Source organism: Apiospora aurea (assembly GCF_038362705.1).
Source record: "Apiospora aurea strain CBS 24483 chromosome Unknown utg000001l_segment0_segment0, whole genome shotgun sequence".
Lineage (NCBI taxonomy): Eukaryota > Fungi > Ascomycota > Sordariomycetes > Amphisphaeriales > Apiosporaceae > Apiospora > Apiospora aurea.
The window spans coordinates 6707017-6723415 of NW_027117388.1; the positions used below are offsets into that span (position 1 = coordinate 6707017).

Here is a 16399-nt window from a genome sequence, read left to right on the forward strand (position 1 = left end):
TCAAATGGATGCAGCCACTAACCGCAACCCCTGCGCGCGGTGCAGGCTGGAACAGTAGGGAAGAGCTCAGGTCATGCCCCGCTAAAAAAGACAAGAAAAAGTCTTATCGTACATTGAGCGATAACGACAAGTTAGAATAATTTTCCAGCAACTTCGTTGGACTCGTTTGCGACCGCCATCGTCAATCAACGAGCTGCCAATTCTCGAGATCGCATCACATCCGCCACAATGCCGCCTTCCCGGACGAAAACCGTTAAGAATAAGCATGCCGCCAATGGGTCTGGCATCAGCGGCAGCAAAGCCACCCGGACTGGGCCGGTGGATGGAATAGTCAAGAACAAAAAGGGTCCCCCGCCATCGTCGAAACCGTCCAACTCCAAGGCAATTGCGGCCATACTCAAGAAGAGACGGAAGAAGACTTACTCGGAGAAGGAGCTGGATATTCCTAAACTGAACATGATCACGCCCGTTGGCGTGGAGAAGCCGAAGGGCAAGAAGAAGGGCAAGGTGTTTGTCGACGACCGAGTAAGCCTACCCGGCCATGTCCTCTATTCGTTCCGAGGGACCAGTCACTAACGGCAGGCTTTGTAGGAGAGTATGAACACGATTCTTGCCATGGTGCAAGCCGACAAGGAGGGCGAGATTGAGTCCAAGATGATCAAGGCCCGCCAGATGGAGGAAATCCGCGAGGCCAGGCGGGTAGAGGCCGAGAAGAAGGAAGGCGAGAGGAAGGCCGCGCTGGACGAAACCAAGGAGTCCCTGCGCAAGAAGCGGAAGCGAGGCGGCAAACCCACTGCCGACGAAGATCTTGACGTGAAAGATACCTTGTTGACAGGCAGCAACGCGGTCAAGGCGAAGAAGAAGCGTGTTTCATTTGCTTAAAAGTTTGTTGTCAACTCTGCATGGGAGGCGTATCGGCGTTGTTCTTCTCGAAATCCCCAACATGGAGGCACACCAGGAGTGCCATATTCTACTGATCTTCACCAACCAATCAAGATACCCTGCGGAGGCGTGCCAGAAGAGCGGATTTTCGAAGTGGTAGCCAGCCCGCTGCTACCCAGGCGTGATTCTGATATATTTCTGATTGATCCCCTTCATTGATACTGCGGTGGTGGGATTGACTAACTCATATTGGGCGTTTCTTCAACCAACATCTCTTAGCGCAGTTGGCAGACTACCAGTTCAATTTCAATACCGTGGTAGAGTATGCTGGAGCTAAGTTGAAGATGGCGTTTATACCGAGCTAAGGGGAGTGCCGTGGGCATTATTGTGCTCTTGTCAGCGCCTTAGGAACGCCCGAGGAGGACATATTCAACATGACGACCCGCGAGAGAACGCTACTACGAAGTGTTAATGGTCAAATATATAAACAAACCCAGCAACGTGGTTGCGAGAACCTGCCCTGGCTAGATGAGGTAGCCACATACTGTATCTATTACCCGATCCCGTCACCGAAGCTTCGAGGTCGCCTTGGAAATGGACACTCAAGCCAGGCAGAAAGGATGGGCTCGGGTATCCAAGCTTGGACAGCTTTAGGCCCTGGGGCTACACGTTTCGAATGCTCGCAAGCACCTCGTGGCATGCGGGCCAGCAGTGGGCTGGTATTGCTGGAAGCGTTTTAGAGAACTGGACTTCAATGACAGGAACTATAATGAGGAGCACCACGCCGGCTACCACACGACCTCGACCAGCCTTGGGTATCGAGTGGAAGATGTTGGTTTGGCGTTGGTTGCATTAGGGGCTTGCAGAGTTTCCCTGTGTGGCTCCTACGGAGGCCGAGCAGGGCGGCCGATCTCGAATACGTTGAGATTTATCCATAGTGCGGAAGTAAAATGTCCATCGAATCACAACTACGCGTCAGGCCGTTTGAGTGATTATTCTTCGACCCGACGACATGCATGAGCACGGTTGTGAAAATAAACTGGTTCTTGCTGGCTCACATATCAGCTGTTGCTGGAAATAGGACTGGAAGATGATATGGGTCCCGGCTTCAGGGAGGGCTATAAATGCAGGACGTACAAATTTAGCCCCGGGCCCCCGAAAATGGGGCTGCATGCCTTGAGATGAAAACCCCTAGAATCGAGAGCGGGGGTTGCTCCAGCGCTCCAGCGCTCGCCCTCTTGGCAACTCTCTCAATTTCCAGATGGCAATCCATGAGCCATGCGCGGCAGCTATCTGGCCCGGTGCCGACTCTCCAGGGACAGTTGAACGATCCTATTTCCATGGTCCCGTGCCGATCAATGACGTACAGCAGAAGCCGGCGTGCTTATGCACCTTGAAAGGAAGTCAATTCGAAGGTGTGCATTCTTTTCCCGTGGAAATGAGGACCAGCGATCGCGTCCCAAATCAACAATGGCAGGGTATTGCCTGTCGCAGACGAACTATGCCAGGTTATTTGCCGGACAACGGACAACGGGCAACGACAACAGCAACGGCAGATGACAGCACAGCAAGCAGTGTCGTATCCTTCTTCTTCATCTCCTATATGCCTACTCATCTTATACATTCCACGACTTACGGCAATGATACAGAAGCCGGTCGATCTCTATCCATGTCCATCCCGAGATCGATCATTCATTCGTTCACTCTGGCAAGCAGGCAGACCGAGGCAGCAGCCGCAGCCGCAGCCGTCCCTGTTACTGTTCCTGCATTGGTGCGAGCAAACACGAGAAGAAACGCATGCTATTCTAAACATGATACGAGCCGCCGGTGCAACAGCCGTCTACTAAGAGATTGGCGTCGAACTAAATTGCGACAGAGTCCTCGTGCCTGGGAACCTAATCAGCCTGCATCTTCTGTTTTCGTTCCTTGCACTCCCTAAAGTAATCCACCGATTGGTGCTACGCTGCTGGGGCCCCCGGTCCTCACGCTATGATACGATCCCGGCTACGAGCCCATAATCTTTATCCTCACTTCCACTTCTTCCAAGTGCGAGGTGACCAGTGCCTACTCCACTGACCACGAAACATACGGTACGTGTACGTACACACAACACGGTACGGAGCACAAGCACGCCATCCCCGCCTGGTCACTTTTCACACTGCCTGCCTGCCGGCTGCGGCTGTGTCGTACGTAGCGGGCCTCCTGTCGTGGGACCAGTGTCGAGGCGCTGATATATGACATGTGGGCACACCTCAGCACGCAGAGGGCAGACGCCGTGAGCAGTTGATGAATGTTTTGAGTTGAGAGCCAAACAAAACGCAGGATAGGGTGGGAGTGCTTGGGAGGTCAGTTGTTTGCTCAGATCCCTTGGTTTTAGTGGCCAATGGAATGGGCCTGTCTCTGTCTCCGTTTAATGTTGTTCTCTTGGCCAGAAAGTCTTGGCCGGGTGCCCTGCGCGTCGGCGGTGATTGGCCAGCCTGGCGGCCGACTCCCTGTCTGAAATCTCAAGCGAAATTGGGAAGATGGTTGCGATGCCCACCTGGATTGACCCATGGCCGGCGCTCTCGTGGAGAAAAGCCTCGCTCATTTTAATTACAGACAGTCGAGGGCAGTAGGGTACGCGGTACGGTAGCAGGTCGGGAATCACTCTCACACATATTATCAAAGAGATCGGAGCCCCAAGTCGCATCGTTGCCGTTGAAGCTCTCTTTTCCCCCTTCTTCCCTTCGTTCCGGTTGTTTGTCCGCCGTCCATTCGTTCAAAAGTGGTGACAGAGTCTCCGCGCGCCCGCCCTTAACCTCCCCCATCCCCTACAGGACCTGACGCGAGTGTGGATGAGAAAGAAATAAAGGAAGAAAAAGAAGAGAGAAGGTCTGGGAAAGTCAATCCGAATCACGACCCGAGGAATCAAAAAGAAACGAGGTTTGATACCATTATGGACGTCCGCGAAGTCCGATCGACACCTTCTTAGCGCATCGTCCCAGCCATACACACACTCCAAAGGAGGACCCAGCGAGTCAGCCAGCTCAGCCTGCGCACCCGCTAGAAAATCCAGAACACTCATTCACTGGTGTCTCGTATTCCCATATTTCCACCGCCACAGAGCGCGATGACCGAATCAGTCTCGGGGTCTTCACTCCTTCAGGCCCGGGGCGACACTCGTTCTACTTCACACGACCACTCGCACAACCACCACATTCGTTCCCACCACAAGAGACTACATCACCAACACCAACACCAACACCTGGAGAAGAAGGACGAAGAAGAAAAAGCGGAGGACTCGTCGGTCGTTCACATTGTGCAAACAGTCGACGTTATCGCCGTGATTGATGGCTCTGGTGCGACCATCAGCCTTCACACTGCTGCTGCTCCCCGCCCGCCTACCAATTCTGCACTTGCACTTCCGAACGGACTTGCACCAGCGCTTCCTGACCAGAAGGTAGCCGTCGCTTCACCCACCGACGATGCTGCGGATGATACGTCGCCTACCATTATCCCGACGCCAACACCGTCGTTAGAGCCCGATTCTTCGGCGTCGCTCTCCATGTCACCTTCGTTTCCCACTGTTGAATCTTATGCCAAGATCACGTCCACTCCTTTGCCTTCGGGCTCTGGCTCTGCCTCAGGGTCCTTCCCATCGTTTTCCGGTGTGACCAAAAACACCACTTCCACCACCAACACCCCAACATCACAACGTGAGTGCATTCCCACCACACCCTCCTCGTGCACACTCGATCCAGCCACATGCATCTAACTCGCCGTAGCCATAATTTCTCCCACGCCGTCACCGTCACCGTCGCCATCCCCGTCGCCATTGTCGTCATCGTCGCCGACGTCACTCTTAAGCAATGGCACGGTGACTTTGAAGCCATTCCTGGAAACAAATCTTACCACTTCTACGCTTCCCAATTCGTCTGGTACTGTTTTGTTCAATGCTTCGTTTACGACAACTCTCCAATCTTCCGATTATGTAACAGCCTCGATTGCCCCATCAACAACCGATGCATCCTCTTCGCCGCATGCAACGCCGACCAGCAGTGACGATGGTGGCTTCGTTGGCGCCTTTAACGGACCTGGAGGCGGTGACTCGACTGCCGAATCCGGACCTTCACCTTCGGGGACTTTGATTTCATCGGGTGGTGCTGGCTCGGGGTCCTCATCCAATGGATCCCCCGATGGATCCCCTGATGGGTCGTCCGATGGATCGTCCGATTCCGGTAGTAAACCGACGCCGCCTGGGACCGTCGCAGGAAGCGTCATCGGCAGCGTTGCTGGCGTTGCCTTCTTGCTGGTTCTGGCTCTCATGCTTTTGAGGTGGAAGAAACGCCAGAACGCTCTCAAGCTGAGGGACAGCAACAAAAGCCCCGGTGGACTGATAACAGGTGCAGGCGTGGCTGCTGGCAAGGACAACCCGTTTGATGATCCCCACCCTCCAGCAACTGCAAACAGCAGTGCCATGAGCCAGCGACGGTCCGCTCCGTTTGCCATCCCTGCTGCTCTCGCGAACTTGACGGGGAGTCAAAAGCGGTATTCTGACCGTACCGATGCGGCCTCTGTCGAGGGCGGCGAAAAGGGGTTCCAGAAGGTTTCAGGCAGGAAACTTCCCTCGGTGTTGCACTACGGCGGCGATGGATATTCGGAACCTTCCAACCGTGACACGGTCATGAGCGACCAATCGTCAATGTCGTACTACAGAGACTCGCAGGGTTTCTTTGGTGGACCTGGTATGCCCAGATTGGCCCTGGGCTCTCCTATGCGGCCCGAAAGCGGCGTCCCCGTGTTCCACGAGGGGCCAGCCCGGAAGGCGCAGACGGAAACGGGACATTTCAGTCCAACAAATTTGGAGCCGCCGGCTCGAGATCCACTCGGACGCTCACACCCGTCACAAGACGGCTCCAATCGGACCCATGGCTCAGCCTCGAGATTTACGGAAGAGATCTGAGGACGTTTTTTCTGACCAAACCCCTTCTTGATTTACCGTGTTTTATACCTTTTTCGACTTTTAGCTGATACCACTTGGCTTACTGACTATGGTGTCGATCGAAATGCGCAACAGCATCGGGTTCGGCGTTCTTAATGTTTGAATATTTAGTGAAGAATCATGAGAGAATTAGCGATCCGCTGCTGTTTGGCGTCGTTGCGTACGCCCCGACCGCGGGCTTGAAAATCTCTTTGTACATAGCCATCCGCGGTAGATGGAAGACCAGATGCGTTTCGCAGGCTACGTGAACCGATGCTCGTGCTTGCGATCTCCATAATCTAAAGCATAATGATCCCTAGTCTGCGGGAGGCAAACCAACCAGCTATATTGAAAACATGGAGTGACATTTTCTATCTAGGTAGACAAGAGATGACATATCATTCTTCTACCACAGTCCCAGAGCCCCGACAATACAGGTAAGGGATCACCCAGTTGCAACTCGCATTGTGCTTGTTAATGGTTCGTGATGCGCCCCCGGGCTGTCATCCTTCCACGTGCTGATTTTATGTATTTCGAGACGTTTATGAAACGTGCATGGGCAGTGTGAACTCCCAGAACCCACACCACCACCCGCTCAGGCGGAAGATGACAAATTGCCGATGGCGTGGTTACCCAATTGTCTATTGATTTATCAAGTATGCGACAATTTTCTCTTTACAATATAGAGGAACGAGAGCACTTCATTACTAGAAGCTCGATGTTTCTTACGAGCATCTCTGATCTCTCTCTATCTCGGGCGGGGACACACGCACAGGGCTGGCTGACAAGGTATTTTGCTTGTGTAAGTGTGTCCCTCCTGCAGCGTCCCTTGGAATACAAGGTAGGTAACACACAAACAAGGTCGGATGAAGCCGGCTAGTGGAGGCAGTCACACGAGACTGGGGCAAGCTTTAACCTTATATTGATTCCAAAACACCGATCTGGGATGTTGGCGAACGATTTGTGAGCATTCTGGTGTGTGGAATACAAATGCCGGGTGGTTATGGAATCGACATGGTATGTAGCTGCAGATCACGCGAGGCGGGCCCCCGTACGAGTCGTAAGTATATTCATCCCAAGTCCTTGTGTCCGGTCCATGACGAGACCCTTTTATCACAAACCGACCATCGATACAACAGTACTACCAGTAGAAAACAACCTGGAGGAGAAGAAGAAGAAGAAAAAGGAGAGGATATAGAAATGTTCAGATGATCGGAATCTCCGTTTTGTGTATCCCAACTTCTGACTGGCTCTCCCTCTCCATCTATGTAATATCAATCCCCTATCCCACAAGGCAAGAGGGGTGGTGGGCGGTGATCCTCTATTAGTTTACAGTAGCATTCGCCGTGAGGGTAGCAACGGGGACCCCTACTAGAGAGAATCAAGGCAGTGCTGGCTTCACTGCGGCCTGAGACAACCGGAATCCCGACTTGGCACCAGACTGCCGACTTGCCGTGCCACGAACGACCTGCGCAAACCTCCAGTTTCGACCTGACTTATTACGGGGGAATATGCATGACGCAGTCCCCAAGATCTTCTCTTACGAAGTATGCCGACATGACGCGGGGCAACGAGGATGCATGCGTACGTAAGTACGCAAGAAAGGAGAGAAAGAGACAGAGGCAGAGGCAGAAAGAAGCAGGGCAGAGCGCAGAGAGGGGAAGCTGTGCCGTGACGCAATACGCAGACAGGGTATGGCCCATCATGAACCTCGTTGATATTCACTTGTATGCCGCTATACGTAGCGAGGAGCGACATCAGGGTACAGAGGGAGGGGAGGGAGGCAGGGAGGTGATCCCGAGACATGGTCTCTTGGGCGACGTTGCATCTCCAACGATACGCGAACCACCTAATGTCGTATCCGTACATAGGGGAGAGATCTGTATGCGCTGCTGAATGCAGCAAAAGGAAAATCATTGATAACACTGCTATGTTATGTACTATCAGATTCAAACCTTGAGACTATATATATCTACATCTATATCTATCCTGTATCTATCTCTATCTCACTGGTCAGATTTGGCGGCCAGATACGGGCAGGCAGCTCGTCTTGTGTCTATCGTGCCCGCAATCGTGGGCCCCTCTCGCTCGTGGCAGTACGTTTGATCGGGGTCAAGGAGGGTCTCCAGGTCCCCGAGCGAGTCCCGGTTTGGATTACGAATCAGAGCAAGCAAACCAGAAAGAAAAAAAAGTCTCTCTGTCTCTCTCGGAGGCAGCCCAAGCAGAGTCGGGCGCATGTACCTGCTACCTACCCCAAGGTGATGAAATGGAAGGTTACCTTGCAGGTTCCTCATATTTCAGATTAGGCGCTTCCTTCACCAAGGCGGCGAGTTGGGGTTGCGAGTTGCGAGTGAGGGAGGATGTCCATGTAGGGGTCTCGCATCCCTTCCGGGCACGGGATCAGAAACGCGGGAAGAACAAAAAGTCTGACTCTCTGGTGGCCGTTGCTGTCTCGCGTGCTTTTTAGTGCAATCTCGGCCATTTCTATAACTAGTGGGCAGTAGGCAGCAGGCTTGCAGAACACGGGAATGGATGGATGGAGGAATGAATAAGCCTCCAACCAAGCCTGACCAGAAGAAGGACCCCACGCGAACACGCGACTCGCCAGCGGGGCAACGGGGGGTAGCTTAAAAAACGAAAGAGAGAAGAGGCAGGAGGCTGCACGAAGGCCGAACGAAGTACATACGCTTTGGACGACGGCGTTAAGAAGAATCGAATCGGCTTGGCCTGAATTGATTGATGCACTGGCAGCACTGCACAGCATCATCTTGAGACTGGAGCCTTCGCCCCTACCCCCCTGCCCCTACCCTCTGCCCCCTACCAAGACCCAAGTAGGGCGAATAGCGCGTTGCAGCTTGTTTTAGCTGTCGGTTCCTCGACCATTGAATCTCGAGCGTCAGCCCACCCCCCCACCTACTGACTGCTACCTACTCACTGCTACTCACTGCCTGGGAGCACTTCCTGGGAGCGGAGGGGCAGGCATTTGATGCGCAATTGAACATCCGTGCCTCCGAACCCCGGGGGACCCTTCCTGCGCCTACTTGCTACAACTGCAAGCTACATCTCCTGCCGTCTGTCTGCCTGTCTGCCTGTTTGCTCTGTCTGCTCTGTCTGCTCTGTCTGAACCCGAACTTGGACCTGGACCTGGACCTGAACCTGAACCTGGACTGGACTCTTGGAGAAAGGCTGCTTGACTAACTGACCAACCGACCGTCTTTTCCCTCCCTGCCTTTTCTCTGCTTCGTTTGATTATCACAACCTAAGTAACTAGTATATACCCTATCTATCGGACTAGTTTCAAGTGTCCCGTATTCCCCATCCACGATTTCCCACCATGACCGGAACCCATCTTACTTTCTAAGCATTGCCAACGTCAACCTACCATCTGCCGTGCCGCCACCTTCGTAGCTAGTCTGGTCGGCACCCGACCATTATTCTGCAACCGTCCAACGCCCTTTATCTCACGACGCGCGACACACGACGACCAAGTATATCGCGAACACCCACACACGTTGGCCATGATGGATCACCTTCGAGTCGATCCGGGGGGTTTCCACGTCCATGGAATGCACCCTCCGCAATTGGCGAACCCGCCGCCCCAGATATTCGGAACTTACCTCCATGACGGCATGCCTGTGATGCCCCCAGACCTGCAGATGGGCTTCGACCCGAGCTCGCTCATGGGCGACGAGAACGAGGCCAAGAGGAGGAGGATCGCAAGAGTGAGCCTGCACTGTCCCTTATTGCAGTTGCGCCTTCGGGGGCGCAATCTGCGGTACGCCGGCCGAGCTGACACCAATCGACATACAGGCCTGTGACATGTGCAGGAAGAAGAAGATCAAGTGCGATGGAAAGCTGCCGGCATGCACACACTGCATTAATTACAAGACGGATTGCGTCTTCACCCAAGTCGAGAAGAAGAGGAATCCGCCCAAAGGGTAAGTGTGTCTCTCATCTCAACCTTGCTTGCTGCAAGCAAACTACACCCATCCGCCCGGATTTGCGCTGACACTTTTCACCTCACAGCGCAAAGTATATCGAAGGCCTGGAGAATCGGCTAGGTCGTATGGAGAGCCTGTTGAGACTGTCAGGTAGGTTGTCCTGTTTTCGGTGTCCAGCTACGTCGTCTTGTGCGACCAAGCCACCGCGTGGTGTCACCCACACGTCATACATATTCCGTTGTATGTGCTGACAAATCTCATCTTATCAGGCTTGCTTGGTGAGGACGACGAGGCAACGGATCTAGGTACTCTGGAGAAGCGTTTGGCGGAAAAGGCCCAGCAGTCGCGACAAGCTTCACAGGCTGCCCAGTCAAATCCCACGTCGCCGTCGCAAGCAACTTCTGGACAGAACGACGCTGCGTCAACTCCTCAGAGCTCACTGACCTCGCCTGAACCAATGAGAGAGGATGACAGGAGGAGGCCTTCTATTGCACCTTCCGAAAAGCAGAAGGAGAAGGAGAAGGAGCCTGAGAAGAAGAAGGGCGACGATGTGGAAGCTCTGTCCGAGTTGATGTGCTCGCTAGTCACTAACCAATCAGGCGAGACGAGATATATTGGCTCGTCGTCAGGGTTCTCGATTTTCTCGCCAAAGGGTATCCAGTGGGTGAACGAGAAGACGGGGGACAATTCGTTCTCCGAGATGATTTCGGAAGTTTCCATTGACGATCACAAATGGAATCACTGGAAGCCGGAGATTTTTAGCGATTTGTTCCACCGGAGAGTCTTCCGGCCCCTGCCACCCAAGCCCGAGGCACTATCCCTGCTCAAGGACTATTTCGAGAACTTCAATTGCATGTTCCCGCTATTTCACCAACCGACGTTCATGCACCTGGTAGAGCGGCAATACTCGAATGACCCCTACGAAGGCTCTGGGTGGTGGGCGAGTCTGAATGTCGCTTTGGCAACGGCACATCGCCTCCGCGTTATGAGCAAGCTGGTGCCGGAAGAGGAGGATAGCAAAGCATGGGCATACATGAAGAACGCCATGGCTGTCTTCCCGGAGCTTACGATGCGTAATACGGATCTACTCAGTGTCCAAGCCTTGTGTGGCATGGCTTCATTCATGCAAGGAACGCCGAACCCGCAGCCTTCTTTCCTCCTCATCGCAGCAGCCATCAGGCTGGCCCACACCATCGGCTTACACAAACGTGGCAGCGGTTTCAATCTGAACCCAGTCGAGATCGAGCAGAGGGAAACGCGTGTTCTGGATCGCCTACATGCTGGACAAAGATCTGTGTTTGCGCTCAGGGCGGCCACCAGCTCAGGACGACGATGACATGAACGTCGAACTCCCAGACGCAGACCCAGAGGACAACATTGGCAACATCCCCCTGGCTGATGGCAAGGGCAAGATGAACCTCTTCCGCGTCATGTGCGAACTGACGACTATCGAGAGTCGCGTGTACAAACGTTTGTACTCGGTCAAGGCACAGAAGCTGTCCGAGGGTGAGCTGTTGCAGACCATCGGCGAGCTCGACAAGGAACTAGAGGACTGGAAAGACAACATCCCCATCGACTTCCGCCCCGAACATGACATCAAAGCTTCGCACACACCGTTGATACTGCACATTGTGATGCTGCATTTCTCATACTACAACTGTATGACGACGATTCACCGCATGTCGGTCCACCGAGGCTATTGGACAAACCGCCTATCGAACTACGCGATTCAGGGACTCAACACAAAACCGCTCAACCCTAGGGTATTCTCCTCCGCTGCTCTGTGCGCGTCCGCTGCAAGAGCCAGCATTTCGCTTCTCAAATATGTCCCGCAAGGCGACTACCAAGTTGTATGGTGAGTCAGGTTGCCCCTATCCAGGTCATTGACTCCGTTTGCTAACCTTGCTGCCAGGCTCGTCCTATACTTCCCGGTCACCGCTCTAGTCACACTGTTTGGGAACATCCTACAGAACCCTGTGGATCCGCGCGCCAGGTCGGACGCCAAGCTCATGAACATGGTGGTGACCTTCTTATCCACCTTGGGCCACGAAGCAGAGACCGGCGGTGTCCACCGCATGCTCGGCGTGTGCTCGGAATTTGAGCGCATAGCCAAGGTGGTGATTGATAAGATGGAAAAGGAGGGGCCAGCACGGCGGAAGAGGAAGAGTCATGATCCGGCTCGGCCCAATCCCAGCAATGCACAAACCACCACTACGCCGCGGCCACCATCATCTGCAGCGACTCCGAAATCGCACTTTAATCAGGGATACGGACAGTCGTCTCCCGGGACCTTCTCAACAAGCAACCAGTACAGTCCGATGAACACTGCCGCATCCTCGAATGGCCAGGCACCGCGAGACGGACAGGACGGCTGGCCTCAGGACTATCCTAGTACAGGGCCGACCTACGACACGCCCGACTTCAACAACTTTGCGGAGTTGACTGGGTTTGGACAGGCGCTCCCTTCGCCACCCATGCAGAATCCTGTAGGCGGCTTCCAACCACTGTTGCCTCAGGACCTCTGGCAATTGCCAACAGCCTTGGATTGGGAATGGGCAGAGATCAGCGGCGGCGTCCTGCCTGGCTTCGAAAATGGTGCCGTGGGCCACCACCCCGGGCAGCAATGAGAGTCGCCTATTGCGCAATCGCCAAGGCGGAGGTTTTGTCGCCATGCCTAAAAATGGTTTCCCCATGCGCAAGGCAAATATAAGTACGTTTGGCCGGGCGACCCTAGAAAACGGGTCATCGCCCCCGAGAATACCAGCTATGCATTACTATCAGACGCAACGAGTCACGAAACGGAGTATTTACGAGCATATTTGACTGGGATTTATGAGATGCGACGGTGGCTGTCGTCCACCAATCTACCAACACACCCTCTCGGTACCCACGACAATATCTTTGAAAGATTATAACGGCCGTTTCCTATTTAGATATACCACCCCGGGGACAAAAATCAGGATACGAAGGGCGTTTTGTTCCTCTTGGAGTGTGCTTTGCCAGGCGCTGAAGCACATTCTGGAAGACGTTGCATAGGCTACTTCCCTCACACTTGCTTTTGTGTCCTCTTCTGGGACATGTGCATTGACAACATTAGACGGAATGTGTCCCAGGGATTGCAGTTATATATCCATTTTCTGTTTACCTCATCCCCGCCTCCCTCTGCTTCTCTGTCAAATATGTATGTCCTGGACTTTTCTTTCCATTTACTGGTGTGGAGTTCTCCAGCGTTGAGCTTTGCTTTGGTAATTCCCCTGTGTGTTTATGTGGTGTGGATAATGTCGATCGTTGGCGATGAGCCATGGTTTGGTCTTGGGCGTGTTCGTTTGTCCTTTGTTCGGCGCATTCCCAGCGAAAGTATATCGAGAGGAGTGAGTCAACACATGGACGGGATGGCGTGAGCGGGTAACAGGGAGAAGGGAGGCGAAGGGAGGAAGCTGAGCCCTTTGATGATGAGAAGAGACAGTCATGTGTGTGATAGTGTGTAATGTGTCGGCTAAATACTAAAATCCGGGTATTATTCGTTAAATTTCATTAGCAGTATGAATGCTTGTGTAGTTGTGCTCTTCCGCCACCTTGCATGCTTTTTGTGATGGCCAATGCCGGTCAAAACAACACTTCCCTTGGTGCTGGATTTCTGACATGGTCTTTGGAGGTGGGGGGTGTCCTCTTCTAAGCAACGTACAACTTCAGCCAGTGTACGTCTTCTCAAAGGGCGTGGATCATGACCATGCTATGCCGACAATATTATCACCATTTGCTGTTGAGATGAAACGTAAGTACGGTGGGTATCTTATGACCCTATACAAAATAGATTCTTCGTTGCACGTCCCTGTATGATACAGGGCCAGCAGTAGGGCTCCCGGGTCTCTCCCTCAGCCCACCTACTGCTACCACTGCTCGACAACTTCCCAAGGGTGGGTTCTCTCCCACGAGGACGACATAGTGCCCTACAACGAACAGGATAAGTAATAAACGGGATGATACTGTATATATACCTCCAGGGGCGGCGACATACGAAGTAACTGGGCGCTTGTTTGATCCGATAACATGAGCTATCTATGTATAGTACTAGGTAGTTGTTCATGGTATGCGAAAAATTAATAAGCATGTGCCGGTTCATCCATCATCATCATCAATATCATCAGTTTGTATCTCCTTCACAGCGCTCTGCTGGGAATTCCAGTCTCCAACACGGTGAGACGCCTCATCTTCCTTCTCCATAGGAGTTGAACTTCTCTCATTGGTTCAGCACTTTGTCCATCTGCGCCCTCCACTTCTGGCTGTTCCTTCTCAGCAGCCAGATGCAGACGTTCCCGCTCAGCCACGCGACGAGGCCGAGCATGGTCATGAGCCAGCCGTGGCCCATGACGTTGATGAGGGGCTGACCGATGACGCCGCCCGTGCAGCTGAAGATGTTGCGCACAAAGTTGTTGAGGGCGACGCCGCTGCTGCTGCGGCGCGGCATGAACTCGGTCAGCATGGTGGTGGCGGCGCTGAAGACGAGCATGCTGCCGACGCCGAAGAAGAAGTTGGAGAGGCCCGGCACGATCCAGTGGACGCCGTGCTGGACGGACCAGCCGTACCACACGAGCGCGCCCGGGAAGAGCGTCGCCGAGATCCACGCGTTCTCGCGCATCCGGTCCTCGGGCAGGTAGACCAGCCGGCCGCCGGCGTCGTAGCGGCCGGCCCGCTCCGCCGCGCGGTGCATGATCCGGTCGATCCACCGGCCGCCCAGCAGGGAGGCCACGAAGTAGCCGAGGGACCCCGGCAGGTACAGCAGGCCGACGACGATGGAGGAGAAGCCGTACGGCGGCGCCGAGAAGGCCGACTGGATCGAGACGTTGAGCACGTACAACGAACCAAAGGTGATGGAAGCGTAGTAGACGGTGATCGCGACGGCCGGGAACCGGAGGTAGGTTACCACCTGGAGAGGGTCGATGAAGAAGCGCTTGAGGGATTTGACCATGTGTTTGGTCCGCACTTGGACAGACCGCGTCGTGGATACACGGGACAACTCGGCTCCATCGGCGGCGGCGGCACGCGTGTCATTGTCTACAGCTGCTGCTGCTGCTGTCGGCTTCTTCATCGCGAGAGTCTCGGGCAGGGCGAACAATATCAAGAGGAAAACCACCGCACCGAAGGCGGTAAGAAACCACAGCGTGCTGCGCCAACCGAACGCCTCGGCCAGCACGCCCCCTATGATCGGCGCCAGGAGCGGGCCCATCAGAGGGCCCAGGTAGAACATGCCCATAGCCCGTCCGCGCTCCCTCGGCTCCCATATGTCGGCGATGGTGCCCGCGCCCACTGCCTGTACGCTTGCCGACGCGCCGCCCGCAAGGACCCGAAAGACGATGAGCATGGCGATGTTGACGCTGAACCCGCCAACGAGGCAGAATACCACGTTGAGGGCAAAGGAGACGAGATAGATGGTCCGGCGCCCTAGAGTCTCGGAGAAGGAGGACCACCACAGGGGGAAGATCGACATGCTCAACATGTAAAAGGCCACTGATAAGTTGACTATCGTCGAAGACACTCCAAAATCTCTTGTTATGTCGGGTAGCGCAGCTGAGATAACGGGTCAGCATACGCCAAGAACAATGTTTGTATATCTTCACACTACACGAAGACTTCCAGGTATTGACTCACGAAAGAAGATGGCCGACCCCAACGGAGCTGCCGCAGCAGCAATCGCGACGAAGATGGTGATGGTCCACTTGACTCTCCTCGAATAATCATAGGGGCGGTTCACTTCCCGGACCACGGCCAGCCGTGCAAACAGCCCCCTTCGATGCGACCGAGGCACGACACTCAGGGCTCTTGACCGCGTCGAAGAACCGCCCCTGGAACGAGTCTGAGAGGCAGGAGCCCCTGTCTCCCCTCCGTCCTCGCCGAGCGCGACCTCAATGTTGCTGGTCGGTGGCGGGAGCTCAGGGGCCGCCTTGATGGACTTTTCCTCAATGTCTCGCTCAACGCCGGCTGCCTCGGCTGCTGTTGTTGTTGCTGCTGCTGCTGCTGTCGATCCCATGTCGTCGCTAGGCCCACGACTCGGCGAGGACGAGATCGAGCCCGCGTCCTTGGCACGTTTATCTGGGAGGTTATCATCCACCGCCATGGTCCATAGAATGTATCGGAGCGGACCGGCCCGGTTTGGCGGAAGCCAGCACCCGACACGCACGTAAAGGGGAAACCAACCGTTGCCACCCACACACCACCTAGCCCCTACCTGTACGACTTAAGCAAGCCAAAGCCAGGCAGAGAGCCGAGATAGATGTCTCGAAAGAAGGGTGACCGGAATGAGACAGATAATAGGATGACAGTGAAAGAGAGAAGGGTGTGTGTGTGTGTATGTGATTCGGACCACAAATGAGCAAGCAGATTTGATTTGAGAAAGTCCGGGGAATATCCCACGCGCGGGTAGAACAGTGGTGGGTGAGTTGACCACCCCCCCCTGGGCATCTGCATCTGGGGGAGAGATGTGAGCTAACGAACCCCGGTTAACGGCGTGGGATGGGATCTCCGCGTGGTGGAGTCAATAAAGCCGAGTCGCGAGCCGAGCATGTGTGTGTGTGTGTGTGTGTGTGTGTGTGTACACAAAGGGGATTGTTACGTATTG

The 16399-nt window shown here is 54.3% G+C and overlaps 4 protein-coding genes across 4 annotated transcripts; 3 read left to right on the forward strand and 1 right to left on the reverse strand.

The window, feature by feature from the left end:
- Positions 1 to 228: 228 nt before the first annotated feature.
- Positions 229 to 882, forward strand: PG986_002042 (60S ribosomal subunit assembly/export protein LOC1; the record flags this gene model as incomplete). The annotated part of the gene is made up of 2 exons (XM_066838264.1): positions 229 to 525; positions 592 to 882. 2 exons carry the CDS (start codon positions 229 to 231, stop codon positions 880 to 882), a joined length of 588 nt encoding a protein of 195 aa, XP_066707157.1.
- Positions 883 to 3991: 3109 nt separating this feature from the next.
- PG986_002043 (uncharacterized protein) lies at positions 3992 to 5824 on the forward strand (the record flags this gene model as incomplete). The annotated part of the gene is made up of 2 exons (XM_066838265.1): positions 3992 to 4529; positions 4860 to 5824. 2 exons carry the CDS (start codon positions 3992 to 3994, stop codon positions 5822 to 5824), a joined length of 1503 nt encoding a protein of 500 aa, XP_066707158.1.
- A 3536-nt stretch (positions 5825 to 9360) lies between these two features.
- Positions 9361 to 12410, forward strand: PG986_002044 (uncharacterized protein; the record flags this gene model as incomplete). Its single annotated transcript, XM_066838266.1, has 6 exons — positions 9361 to 9617; positions 9670 to 9780; positions 9869 to 9933; positions 10053 to 11042; positions 11092 to 11638; positions 11696 to 12410. The coding sequence occupies 6 exons, from the start codon at positions 9361 to 9363 to the stop codon at positions 12408 to 12410; spliced, it is 2685 nt and encodes an 894-aa protein (XP_066707159.1).
- Positions 12411 to 14023: 1613 nt separating this feature from the next.
- PG986_002045 (MFS transporter OpS2) lies at positions 14024 to 15898 on the reverse strand (the record flags this gene model as incomplete). Its single annotated transcript, XM_066838267.1, has 2 exons — positions 14024 to 15351; positions 15433 to 15898. 2 exons carry the CDS (start codon positions 15896 to 15898, stop codon positions 14024 to 14026), a joined length of 1794 nt encoding a protein of 597 aa, XP_066707160.1.
- Positions 15899 to 16399: the final 501 nt, after the last annotated feature.